The 15,025-nt window shown below is 39.7% G+C and overlaps 1 protein-coding gene across 2 annotated transcripts in view; it reads left to right on the top strand.

Moving 5' to 3' along the window:
* LOC124131371 (hemicentin-2-like) overlaps positions 1-15,025 on the top strand; it is a 92,588-nt gene continuing 77,563 nt past the window's right edge. The window contains exon 1 of one of the 2 annotated variants that reach the window (XM_046494608.2): positions 1-3,633. In XM_046494608.2, the coding sequence (XP_046350564.1) occupies positions 3,573-3,633 (61 nt within the window). In that variant the 5' untranslated portion in view covers positions 1-3,572. The remainder of the gene's footprint in view (positions 3,634-15,025) is intronic. The other variant, XM_046494609.2, reaches the window with a different exon arrangement.

The raw sequence follows: 15,025 nt of genomic DNA, 5'->3' as shown, positions 1-15,025 counted from the left end.
CACAGCGGAGGTGGTATGCATGCTAGCAGTTCGGCAGGCGCTGAACACGGGAAGGAAGGAGGCAGGGGACTCGATTAGCGGTGCTGCTGCTGTAGTAGTAGCCACACGCTGCCAGTTGGTGCAAGTCACACTGCCGCAGTCTTGATGCCAGCATGTGATTACTGGGCGGGGAGTTAATGTTTGGTGGCATTGCAGCTGAGGAGGGGGGCGGTAAACATTAAGTAATATATCATATAGCTCGAAGCGGCAAATGAATCACAGTGCGCAGATGTAAACCGGGAAAAAAGTGGCGGACGAATTTGCTGCGAGTGGCCCAAGATACACATCAAAGCGGAAAAAAGTGACGGGAATCAACGGATATTTTTTTCCGATTCCGGTCAATGGAGACGGCGTCTCTTTCCTCTGCTCCTTGAGTAGAGATACCCCTAAGGAGTGGACGTAGGATGCGGGATAAATGGTTTCACCCCTGGTTACAGATGGGACAACTCATGTGAGGAATTATCATTCTCCCCTACAGGGTGTAAATACCTTTTCTGGATTACCTGTGGACTAAGGTTATCTTGAGTGGAATGTCTTCATTAAGTGAGGTACTTGTGATTTTGCCTCTTAATAATGTTTAAAGCATTGAGAGTTCATGTGTGAATCCTCGAATGCCAGTCTTGCTATTGGGAATCAATCGGCGCTGCTATAAATTGATCTTGTATGGATACTCTTCTTCAACAGCTGTGATTGTGCTTTTTGTTCGGGAGGTTGATCAAACGGGATTACATTCGTGAATAGGATACACTTCTTATTACTTAATTATAAATTCAAAGGCACTGGAGCGTGTGTATGGAGCACTAGGTTATTGGACTGGAAAATCGAAAAAAGGCACCTTAGGAGTTGCTTAATTTCTTCGATTCTTTTTACTCAAAGCGTTTTCAAGTTTTCAAATTAAATATCCTCTAAGTGTTTTTCTGTCTCATTATTCCCTGGTAAAGCAGTGGAGGAGACAGTTACAATCAAAGAGTCAGTCGTGGAGAAAATCAAAATCCTATATTGACCTGTTTGGATTTTTCCAAGCTGCAGAAACAGTTTTTCATTGTTTGCAACTGTGTCTTATTTCATTCTATCATCGGAAGAGCAGACTTTTGTCTTAGGTAATTGATGAAAAATCTGGCTGATTTCGATTGAGTTCTTACTCCTTTTATTGGATTTGGCAAATCATCAAGAATAAAGCTTCCTTGTATTTTGGAAAACATATAACAAGAGTCCAGGAGGAATTGATCGCCTGGATTCTGTGGTGTGTACTACTCCCTTTAAATTGATGGAAGTGCGATAGGAGATGTGCACCAAGAGAAGCCCATACTAAACCATCGGATTACAGATGCTTTGGAATTACACTATGCGTGACTCCGCATTTTCTCGATGAGAAACATAACGGAATGATATTCCACTATTTGCAAAGGCAGAACAAAAAGACGGCGCTAGATAAAACGACGGTGCTAAATGTATGTTTGAAAACAAACGGGAAGCACGGCTCTGTTCTATAAACTGTGCCCGTATCTAAAGGAATACGCTGGTATTGTTATATCAAGTGGCTTCTTTGCAAGGAAGTAGTTCATTTACAGGCGCAAACGTCCAGAGCGGAACGCTATTTTACACACATCCCCCGTGGAAGCTTTTCATGGAAAGCATGGACGCCTTAGTATGTTGTGAGTAGATCAATAATCTACAATCGAGACGGGTTTGTCACTGCAGTTGTATACATGCGCCAGTTCTTTGAATCCTGGTAGCAGGATATTACGAACCAATAGAACGGGTGAATTTGTCGATCGACATTTGCTGGTGAAGTGCAGGGTCCTATAAATTTGTGAGCTGGGGCAGGAGTCAATGAGTTACTGACACGATCAAAATCTTTGCTCTCAGTTTACCAGCGCAATTGTGATTTATCGTATCAGAGGACTACTTGTCTGCCCATTGTGGTTGTTTTGAATTTAATTAAACGTTCATGCTTGGGTTTGGTTATTACTGAAAACATTTGGTGTCTCGAAGCTGAATTACATAAAGGTCATATAAATGCTAAAATACTATCATCACAACTGATATTAAATGAACTGGATTTTAATTAGATATAAATCTTCCTCACTGAGAAGGCATGTCAGCTTGAACTATAAGCCACAGATTAATGTATTTCACATAGCTTTTGTGTAGAGTTTCTGCATACTAAATGTGATCGGAACCCTGATCTCTGACAACAGGCATTTTGTGATTATTCGTGTTTCATTTACGGTACAACAAATGTGAACATAAAATGCTGGATGCAATGCTTAGTATTCTATATTGCGGAAACCCATTCGGGTATTTATAGTTTTCTTGCAATAAAAACACCATCCGCTAAGCACGTTGATATACTGCAGAATACCACACATCAATTGACAACAGTCCCCTAAATTACATCAGTCGATTGTTGCCAAGTTTACAGGATAGTGTATTGCAGGACTTTGTCGTTTACGACTGGATCTCGTGGCGTGTGTGATATTTGTTTGCAGTTTTGCTTTTCCTCTTTTCTTATTTGCTATAAAAACAAGCAGGTCTTGTTAAAGGAAATGGATTTGGCACGAAGATGGATTTTCACGTTTTCCTAATAGGATTTCCCTCCTAAGGGACACTTGCGAAAGGATGTGTGAGGATACTGTACACGTTCTATCTCAATAAAAGAAGTATATATATTACCAACACATACATTTAAAAGTGGTATAAGGATTCAGGAGGCCGGTTTTATATACGCTAGTACAGTTTGTATTATCGATGGTGGTTTAATCACTCCATGATGATCTTCATATGTCATAGAAGCTGTTTGGTACCTAAGAAAAAAGACTTGTCACAACAGTGATATATGAGGACTCTAAGGTGACCGCTTGACCACTCCGGAAAACCATTCCGAGTACCAGCTATTCTACATATGCCTCATCAACAGTCGTCAATTATATGTAAATGGATGTATATTGTCCCTTCTATCATGTGCCACATTACCGGCAGGGGGTAATTGCATACAACTAAATGGTAGATGCGAGGCAGTGGACAGCTTCGTTGCAGCCAAATGTGAATCAAGTGTAAAGCAGCAGGAGGAATAATCACCTATCGTATCGATAATTTAAAATGGACATCCGTTAAGCAAGCATTATCCATTATCGGAAATCTTCAAACTGGTATTTAATATCGTACCTAAAAGATTTTATAGCCAGTGCTCTACTTAGTTTGTGCTAGTCTACCCCTGTGTACTTGTACAGATGTCAAAGGAGCTGATCTTCATTACGTGTGTCTGTGGCCATACCAAACCCCCAGTGATCTTTGAGTTTGTGTGTTACACCGTTCTGCCATTATCATCACGGATCATTGTACCGCAGGGGACGACTAGGCAGTGAATCAACACTCCTCACCCTTGCCTTGCAACTAATTCACTACTGTCTATGCATTCAGGAAATCGAGGAAAATGTAATGAAGGCTTGCCAGTGATGTGTTTTAAACAGCCAACCTGATTTTCTGGATGATTTCATTTCTGTTTATAAAAGTGCCGTCTTTGGATTACAATGTTAGATTCTGTTTCTCAAGCGTCCGCTACCCTCTTCATGACCGTATGTCTCTGGGCAGGTAAGTAGCTATGTTCTTTCTACCCCACATGTGCAATAGATCCAAATTAATCTATGTACATTTATTGTTTATTTTCAGGAGCTGTTGCCGAGTTTATTAAACTGCCAATTGTAATTAATATTCATCTCTGTTTTCTTGTAAAAGGGGGACGAGTATGATTTGTAGAGGCATTGACAGTTTTAATGCCCAATTACATACCTATGATAATCAGGTGTGTTTATAAGGCACACGCAATTGTACTTATAACCAGCAGTTGATGGACAGAAATCTGTGGCATATATATATGTTAATTATAAAATTATGTTTATGTGTACTTTTTATAATATTGCAGTGTGATGGTTTCAGACTTATGTGTATCAAGAAAAGTACGTGTAGTATGTCAACTTCAAACATACTTAGATAAATAATGTAAACATACATTTATAATAATTTCACATCATTTTTTCGTCTCTGTCACAGTTAGAAGTGATGAACCTAATTATGGAACGAATTGATGCAGCATTACATAAAATACGTTTTGTTGTATGAAAGCATGTAGAGTTTGATCCCATAACGAACATTGATCCCATGGAATAGTAAACGTATTTGTCTGCCTTCCTCCATGGGTCGCGTTATAGTAACAATTCGGATAGTCGGTTGGACTCGTCGTCACGTTGTGAACAGGCCTCTTGTTGGTTACCATGATAGGCAAAGGGTTTAACACACAAGGAAAGTTTTCACAATGTCTTCATATCATTGATAGAACTGATAGAGAGTTATGGATCGTAGCCATGATGAATCAGATTGTTCACAAATTACAAAAAACATCGTGGTATTTGAAGACACTCATGGAAGGGTAAGTACAACACTCCTAAAGATAACTCTGACTTTTGACCGGGGTTTCTATAAAACTCCCCCTGTTTGGCTATCTCAAGATTCTGTCATGCATCCCTTAGGATATCAATAAAACACGGACGTGGATCAAACACGTGTCTTTTTCTCCTTTGATTTGTAGTGAAGTACTTGGCCAAGTGCCCAACGTGTGGTCATTATAGTTTACTGTTATGGGCGTTCAGATGTAAATGGTTAGCATTAGGGGAAGTGTGTCCTGATTAAGAAACCACCCACTACCTTCAGACGAGGCGCAGCCTGGAGTACGTTGATGAACTAATTGATATTCGTAACTGTACCTTGAGGAGTGTCCCTACAGCAGCATAATACCCTCCTGAAGCAGTTCTTTAAACTCTGTGCGAGTTGTGCGCCACGACTGATCAGATTTACTATTGATCCTCTCGCATGTGTAATGAACTGCAATGCTCTATGTCTACGTACAATGATCGTACGCGGTCTGACACTTTTCTCAGAATTAAGTTAATCGTCTTTCTGGTTTGCCAAAAGAGGATTTAAGATCTGGAAATTCAGCATCAACCAAGAACTGCATATTATTTTCTATAGGTATGTCAAAGAGCAGTTCGTTTTTCCTTTAGGAGTATCGACTATACATGAAATGAACACCAGTGTGAGGTTTCCTATATTGTGTTGTCAAATCCTTTGAGAAGTAGAAATACGTTGACAGTTATTTGGCACAGACAATAATCCATTTCGGTTTGCTGTATAAAAGCCAAATCGCGGGTCAAGTTAGACTGCAGATGAAGAAAATAATAGAATGCAAAATAAGACCGAAATACGAGACAGTTGGATAAAGCAATGAGTGCCACGGGGATTTTATCACTTAAGGGAAGGGGGATGTCAAGGCTCGGTCATGCTTTAGTCGAATAGGGACGTGAACTGAATCTTCTTTTGGGCTTTAGGACAAAAAGTGGACAACAACGCTACTTTCGTAATAACATCAGTCCACCATTTCCATATTGTACAGTAACGATTGTGAATGGAACGCTTGTTCATAGTTCAATGAAATGTCAGAGAAAAGTCGTAATGGTATACGCTATTGTTAAATGTAACAAAACTTAATAACCTCAGTCCACCCTTTTCATTATGTACAGTAACATATATGATTTGAACAAGTGTTCATGGTACAATGTCCACAAATGGTTTGTGAACAGTTGCGTCTTTTATATATGTAAGAATCCCTTGTTCGGGAATTATAATCCCAGATTCGTACCTATTATATATCTTGGTTTGTCAGAATAATTTTCAATGCTCGAGAAGAATTAGTAAATCCCCCATTATAACAGGGCAACCTAAGTTGGTCGTATTGGATCGGGTGGATCGTGTGGTCAGGCTCGGTGACTTGGTTGATTGGGCGTCATTATACCCCGACGGTGTAGAATGTTGGTCTCAATATCTATCACTGGATTGTGTGGTCCAAGCTCAAAGATTTACAAACCGACGTCATACAGCTGGAATATTACTGTGTGCGGCGCAAAGCAATAAACAAACACGCGCCTCATTTGACTTTCCTCCCACATTAAGCTGGCACAACTGAAATACTCTTCAACAGTGTTGAACCCAACTCATTCACTCGCTGACAGGGCATTACCATGTGTACCGTAGTAGTGAATTCATGTTACACTTGAACCACTCATTCGTTGAAAATGAGTAAACAATTAAAACGTTTTTTCCTTGGTTTCTGAGTGCACGATCAATCACTCATTCAACTTCCCTTTGAAACTGACAGCTGAATGTTGAAATTGACTTAGTTAGATCTACCAAGATGGTAGGACTGGTTGTCGCTACTTGGTTGTAGGTTTCAGTCCTACGATTAATGCTCCTTGCTCCTTGTAAATAGAAAGGAACCTTCAAGAACTATCTCATCACCGATGTTCTTCTTTCAGAGCGAATGACTTTATAAACTAAATCTGCCACGAACCGTCTCCTTCAGTCATTGCCATAATGAAGCTTGCAACACTACCACCATCATTGGAAATTTACCAGACAATGAGATGGGTGTTCTGGATGAATGCCTTTATTAAATGAACACGTCACACTTTGCTGATGTGGTATCTTTGTGAAAGAATAATCCATGTAATAGGATCCAACAGTAATCAAGTTGGAATTAACTGTGAATAATATGTGATAAATATCACCTGGCTGTCACCGTCCTCCACGTAGTCTAGACACAATGTACATTCACCGCCAGATGTGCAATAGATCGAAATTAATCTATGTCTATTTCAGTTGTAAGTATCTATATGTCGATTTGCAGTGTGTCTTGTATTGTGCCCAATGCCGTATGTGGTATTCTCGTGCGAATCAAGCATTAAGGCATACTTGTGCCTAGGTCAAATAGCAGATGTGTTTTAAAAGCACGCAGCAACCTGCATCAGGTGTTCATTATATCATGCAATACATTATATTTCTTGTAAATAGTTTTACAAAAATAGATATTTACGTAAATGTGTCAAGTAACTACATATGCGGAACACGCCAATATCTTTGAAACACCGCTGGGCCAAAGTCAAGTCGATATATTTCTTGCACGAAGGCATCCACTCATTTGTCAACTTAAGATAATTACAAACACGCAGTTTACAATCGAATATCGGTATCGAGGTATTATTCGTTCTTAAATCAATATAATATGCACACAGAAATAATAGACATAAAGCATTTCCATGATCATAAGAAATATCTGCTTCAAACAGAGTCCCTTATGGGATTCCATTTATGTCATATGCGTATAAATCACTATCAATTAGTGATGATATCAGGTGTTCGCGAAAAGGTGAGGTTATCCTGCCCCGCCGGTTGTACCCGTCACAAACAATTGAAAAGGCAAGGCAAGTGTTCGCCTGAACAAACACAAGGACACAATTATAAAGTACAAATCAAAATAGGGAATTGCTATCGGACGTACATGTATTTTGCTCACAGATGCGACAATTTTGGAAATGTCCCCCAGAGACCGTGATTCGTTTAGAAATAGACAGGATATACATGTACTCTTACATGTGGTGACCTTTTAATGGTCATGAATCTTCCTTCATTTACATTCAACTTTAAGATACCTATTCTAAATAAATCAAAGCGAGACAAGAAGAAATAGTTGAGGCCATGTGGGTATAATTCCCTGTACAAGCTTGTAGTACAGGAAGACCATCTTTGTTTAAACATGTCTGTATTGCTCTAGCAACGTCTTTCCCTCTTCCGATGCCCCCTGTTCCTGAATGATTGCGGGCGGTGAGGTAGCCTAGTGATGAAAGTGTACACTCGTCACGCAGAAGACTCGGGTTCGATTCCCTACATGCGTACAATGTGTGAGGCCCAATTTTGGTGCCCCCCGTCGTCGTCATATTGCCTCAAAAAAGCAAAACCATGAGTAAATGCCTCCATGAAGTCCACAGCTTAATGAGTAGTCAAAATGTGTGTGACCCATGTCGAAATACACTAAAGTATCAAAGGCAGCCTTGCATGGATGATATGTTATGCCAATGATTCTAACTTCTAATTTTGGAATTTTGGAATACTAGAGAGAGAGTCTGGTACGCCGTATGGAACGTTATTCGGATGCTTGTGTTGTTGAGAGAGACTCGTGGGTTGGTCCGAGCATCATGATGTGGGGTGGAATTGGTCTTGCACAGAGGGGCGGCCCTGTGGTCTTCCAAAACATCGGTCCAGGAACAGGCAATGGTGTCACAGCAGCTCGGTACATTGATCATGTCATGAGATCACGCGCCATACCTCATTTGGCACGTCGCCGCAACCACGAGTTTCCGCAGCAGAATGGCATCAGAACCATGCAATGGCCTGCCCTCAGTCCCGATTTAAATCCCATTAAATCCGATTAAAACCTCTGACACAAGATTCAAAGACGGCTAAATGACGTCCGACCAAAGCCGACAACTGCAGCTGAACTGCGTCATGCGTTCCTCAGAGTGTGGGCTCAAGTGCCTATGGCGTTCATCAATCGCCTCATCCATTCCATGTATCGACGTTGCACGGCAGTCATCAATACACATGGCGGATACACAAGATACTGACTTGTGATGCCATTTTCTCAGAGACTACTGTTGTGTTTCACTTTAAGAACATTTGACACTTTAATTTCAACCCTGATGATCAGTTGTGCCAAGTTTCATCTTTTTAATATGTCTCAAAGTATGTTTACAGTTTTTGGACAAATAAGGATTCTCATATATCTATCCATGGTGACGTTTCTTTTGCGGTTCAGTATATATATTTTATGTTTGATAATTTTGTAATTTAATTATTTAATTACATAATCTTGATGTTTTGAGTATCTTCGGATTAATCTGGTGGAAATATAGACATTCATTCATTCATTCATTCATTCATTCATTCATTCACTGGTTGAACTTGACAATCTATATTTTAAAGTAAGAGTTTGACAATACAGCCAATGTAATTGTATCTTAAATAATGTCTAGACTATATCACTGCAACGACCTTTTACGACTATCATATACTATTGGCAATGGCGAAACTATGTCTTTGGTGACTATAGCATTGGCCAACACAGAATTCTTCGTGTCACTGTAAGTGTTTCAGCAAGGCCGCTGCTGTTGCTGGAGCTCATTGCAGTCGGAAACATTTTACATCCCTCTTTGCAGGCAAGGGACACTGGGGACAAATGCATAGAATATAGATTTAGTCCAAAGAATTTGATCTTGGATTAAAAAACCTGCCCATCACTCCCGACATGTTGATAGCATTAGGAATAGGTAAAAAGTTCAAAACCGAGCTCCCGCTAAGCTGTTGACTCCATTTTGTGAAATAAGCGTAAATTTGAGATTTAATTCATCAAATTGGATATATAAAGAAAAAACTAGACAGACACCATGTCACCACGTGCACACGTTTGATGGACGCATTGCAATGCACAGTGATAGATTGTACGCGCCAATGCCACAGCGATATAACCCATTGCAGTAGTGTTGAAAGAAAGGTAGAATAGTGACATGCCGACGTACGTACAACATTCGTAAGACTTTGATGACGCCAGATGAACCCAAGAAACCCATAAGAATGTTTTGGGGACATTTTATGGAAATTGTAAATAAGTGAAAGTGACAAGCAAGTGTGCTTCATGCCCTCCGGTCGGTATAGTTTAAAATACTATCAGATTAAAAATTACCCCAACATCCGTTTGATGACTACAATTTGTGAAATAAGCGTAAATTGCATGAATTATCTCCCTTGATGATCCCGAATCGGATCTAAAAGCGACACTGCTGGACATCATGTCACCATCAGCCCAGTTGGGACGGAGACATTTAAAACCTTGGAATATTCAAATAAGAATTACATTTGTTAATCGGGAACAGATTGGTTCTGTTTTCTTTTCAAACTGCTTCATGCTTCGACATGTGGAGGACATTTCCAAATTTGACACATCAGTGACAAGAATTTTCCTATTTTGACTTGTACCGAATGTTCCTGAGTTTGTTCATGTGAACAACAATCTTGCTTTTGCATGTATTTGTGAAAGGTGCCACAAAGGGTGCAGGATTCGATCAACATTATGATAGTGATTCTTAGACACATATAGTCGTAATCGTAATCTGCTTTCCGCAGATATTTCCTAATTGTTATGGAAAGGGTTTTGTCGCTTTTATTTATTGAGTAGTGAACAAACTGCGTATTTGCTGTGTTAATAGTTTAGGTTTCCATCAGCATCAATAACCCATTTTACGATATTCTGTAAATACTTACAGACAAACCAGTGGTTGATAGAATGAACAACAATTCACCCCGTCAGCGTACAATGACACACAACTTGACATGAAATATTTCTAACAACTCGATTTTGGTCGGCTTTTGTGACAAACAGGGGAAATTAATTTTGGCAGGCATTTCCCAACACCCAACACTGAAAGATGAGTCACACAGTGTTTGTTACAAGCTATAAGACTTGACACTCCCAGCCCATACTGTTAGGAATACATAGAAGCTCATCCGGTTGGTCGACATATTCCTAAAACACTCTGTAAAGACATACAGGTTCAGCTAAATGTATGCATTGATACTCAACCCCTTTACGTCATGGGGGGCACGGGTGGCCCAGTCGTCTGAGGCGCCGCGATTCCCTGTGCAGGGTGGCGTCACGCCAGAAACCTATGATTGTGGGTTCGAATCCCGGTTCGCCCCGATTATGTTTCTAGGTTTGTCAGCATCATACCCGTGCTCGTGGGTTTCACCGAAGTGGTAAACGTCTGAGACCAGCATCACTTCGGGCTTTCCTCCCACATTAAGCTGGCACGCCGCGATATAACTGGTATACTGTTAAAAGCGGCGTTAAAACCAACTCACCCACTTTTACGTCATGCTTCAAACAGGTTCAGAGTAAAAAGATACCGTGATTAAACTACTTCAGTGCTTCATTAGGATGACCATTTGCTAGGTGGGATATTTTTCGTCATCTGAATAATCAAGTTGCATGTCAAGTATACACATGCTGAATGTAGGCAAATATTGCACAATTATTGAAACGCCCCATGCAAAGTAATCTTGTCAAAGTTGACACAACGATTGTGATGAAAGGCACAATTCGTGCAATAAAATAGCATTCATTCCAGGTTCACTGTAACCCATTTCTCACATTTACTTCAATGCAAATACTAAACGAGTGCAAACCGTCACACGTACATAAACATCAAAACGTCCAAGCCTAAGGGCTATTGCTACACAGAACACCGCTGAAAACAGATGCGACACGTTCATAGAGACAGATATTCATGAAATGATGACACCTACAAATTCATGAGTTGCTAGAAATCTGTTTCCGGTAATCAAGAACTGGCGTTGTTATTAGCAATGTGAAGACACAAAGAAATTACCCGTAGACTATTTCTGAGATGACACTATGAATCTATTTAAAAACCGTGGAGGTGGACCATTTCATCATCCTTTGTGCATTCTGGTGCTCGGGGTCCTTTTACACTTCTATGTATATTTATTATATACGTTAACTATGGGAGATATATCGTTTAGATATTGTATATTGGTAGATGGAAATCTCTGTCTGCAATCTGGACTTTCGAAATGTCAAAGTGATATGCTTAAAGTATCTTTAGATTGACTCGATTAGTGCCAAAGCAGATTGATATTTAAATTTCGTGTATTTGTCTTAGTTTCCGGGACCCTCCAGATCGTTTTGATATATATCAATCCCAAATGGCCCATAGTTTCTGTTACCGATCATTATCAATCACCGATATGCTGCAGATTTGAATTTTATAGGTGCATTTATGTCTCCTTCTCAGAATTTATGTAGGGTTTCCGTGTGTATATGCATAAAGCGCCATTAAAACAAAATCCTCGTATTGCTCTACCAAATACGATGACATGTTATGCTGTTTTCAGTTGCTCAGTTGCGTAACACTATATATCTAAATGAGTCAGATAATGTTTAATAACATAAGGCCTTATGGGAATACAAGCAAACATTTATATTACAGAGTTACATAAGTAGTAAAAAGATAGGTGTGCACGAAATAGAAACAGTGTGCGTGATCACGTTGCATAAGTTTTTTTCTATGGCATCACCCCTGTTACATTTGACTTCGTAAGGTTATCCGTTCCATCGTTGAGTAAAGCGTCCGAGGTGTTTCGACAGGGTGATGACAGCTATTGATATATTTTTTAATTTATTTATTTTAGTTGATTTCTTTCCGTTGCAAATTACAATTTAACATATCAGGAATCTATAACTACAAACAGTAATATGTATACGAGCTACACAAAACTTAAACTATTGATATTTTGTTATCTCCATGCTTCTTTGTGAGCTTTTGTCAAGTCAGCAAGGAAAGTCGCTTACAGAGAATATATTATTCTTAAAAGTATACAGGGTCATGCGCATAAAAAGACAGAAACAGATCCTGTTCTACTCTGAATGAGGTCATAAAACACAACTGAGGTTGAGATGCGTTTGTGTCTGAGGTATTGTCCGATATAACCGCCACAAACTCAGTGAATTCCTCTTTGGTTCATAATCTCAAGGTTTAAAATGTCATAAATTAGAAATACATTTCAAATTGTATTTCTCAATGAAACTGTTACATAAACCATTTCTCCCACCCTCTTTCTCCCTCTTCCTATCTCTCTCTATACCTTTCCCCTCTGTCCCTCCTGGCGCGATGGGGTAGCCTAATGGTTAAAGTGTTTACTCGTCACGCCGAAGACCCGGGTTCGATTCCCCACATGGGCAAAATATGTGAAGCCTTGATATTGCTGGAATATTGCTATAAGTGGCGTAAAATCATGCTCACCTACTCACTCACTCTGTCCTAATCTCTCTATCACTTTCACTCCCTTTCTCTGTCTCTCTTTTCCTTTCTGTCTCTCTATTCAAATTTTATTTCTCAATGAATATTTCCCTCATATCACTTTCCCTCTCACAACCCTCCCTCTCTACCCGCCTCTTCTCTCCCTCTCTCTCTCTCTTTATATATACACACATGTGTACTAGGTATTAAACACCTTCGGTATTCAGTGATATAGGCAACTTGCCCTGAACCGTTGGGCTGTATTGGACATGATTTATTAATACCCTGACAAGCAGGAGCGGCTAATGTTTTCCCTAGAGCCTGCATCCTGGTCAGTGAACCACTCAGAGTATACCAGCTCCCCATTACATACCAGAACAACATGCAACAATGGTCCTCAGCCAAACTCCAACTGTTAATTAACCAATACAATTGTTTGACATGGAACACGGGGAATGCGTGGCATTTCCATCTCTTGCTTTGTGCCCTGTACAATGTTTCAAAAGAATTCATATCCAATGTGTCGAGTAGAATTGCAATTTTCTGCTTGTAGACGTTCCCTTGTAATCATTGTAAACGAGCTTTGCACAATTTGTCATTATGCTTGAAGGCTTTAGTGAAAGTAACTTGATATGCTTTAATCATTTTCCATTAATGTGATGAGAATCACATGCAGCCTGAATAATAAGTCTAAACGATTGAACACAAAATTTATTGAATACTGCACATATCGACAGGTTAAAATTGACCTGGCCCCATCAGACATAAGTGGATACTTTAAAGGTAGTGCTGACAAACCTCACGTATAATGCATAAATGGAATAAGATAATGGTGGTTTAGAAATATCGAATGTCCGGAATCCGAGCTCCATTAAATCAGAATTCATGTAATGAATAGAGGTATATTGTCCAAAGAGCATTTGCCAGTTCTTAAACACTAGTTCCAACCACGAACAATAGGGTTGATATATTCAGCCCTATTAGCCGAGTCTTCGGGTTTGTTGCGAATTGCCTTGTTGAATATTATAATCTGAAAGCAATGACATGTAGTTCGTGTAATGAATGTTTTTTGTCGCCACCGCTCAAAGCCAGGGTGTCAGTTTAATCCTTTCATGAGACGTTTACATAAACCCAAAGAAGACCAGTGCTATGCGATTCCATGCTGGGTTGAGTGTATATAAAGGATGCTAAACGAACAGGCAGAAACAGCAGGTTGTTCCAGCGATAGGATGTCGAAGACGTGGAAATTGAAATACGGTTTAAGTCCATGGCGCTTTCGGTTGTATAATGCCATCTCACTGAAGACACACCGTCTCATTGCAGTCAGCCTGTAGTTATTACGCACTTATCAAACACGGATTTATTTGCAGACAAATGTTTTAGACAATTACACACTCCGATAGGCGCATAGTCGTCCGGACGTTTTCATGAGGGCAAATTGGTCTGTAGATTGTTCCGAATACTGCGTAAGCTAGGTCTTGAGGAGATATTACGAGCTTAGGAATCTTGTAGGACAAACTGGGACATGTTCCTGGATCTTCCAGTGGCAACAGTCACAAGGTCCATCCATCACTTCTCAGACCGGGGTCTAATTCGTCCACTTACAAGCCTGTCTTAAATACCAACAGAATCGTCCTTCTGCGGGCACTCGTCCATCTATTTGTCTGAGCTTTCCACATAATGCGTCTTCATGACACACTGACTCTTGTACTTCCAATCAATGGTGGACTACTAGACATTGGCAAATCGGCACGTAAACCTATTATCTCCGTTGTATGTGAGGCAAAGAAATTGCAAGAAATGTATCCATGGCTTCATATACCAATTAAAAGGGGGTAGAAACATAAGTGCTGAATATTGTGGACTCCTGCCCTACGGATGTAGCTGCCCAGTAAGGTAAAATGTTTGACAGGGCACTTCATCACAAAATGCAATTATATTAAACTAAGCTAGCACATTCTTCAATGGAAAATAATCTTGAAAAGTGACTTATATGTCAGAGGTCAAATGTAAAATACGCGATATTTTTAGTAGAAATTATAGTAAATAGCTATGTTAATCACATCTCTTTGTTGACATAATATATTTTTGTACACTTTTGAATATAAATGTACTGAACAACAAAGGTTCCTGTGCCATTGAATAAGATTTAATGCAAAGTTATGTTTTTTTACCAAATCTAAAACAAGCTTGGTTTGCAACAGATAAAAGACTCCTGTAAGTGT

The sequence above is a fragment of the Haliotis rufescens genome, unplaced genomic scaffold, assembly GCF_023055435.1.
Source record: "Haliotis rufescens isolate VD_foot unplaced genomic scaffold, xgHalRufe1.0.p SCAF_1, whole genome shotgun sequence".
NCBI lineage: Eukaryota > Metazoa > Mollusca > Gastropoda > Lepetellida > Haliotidae > Haliotis > Haliotis rufescens.
This window is presented reverse-complemented; position numbering and strand designations above follow the sequence as displayed.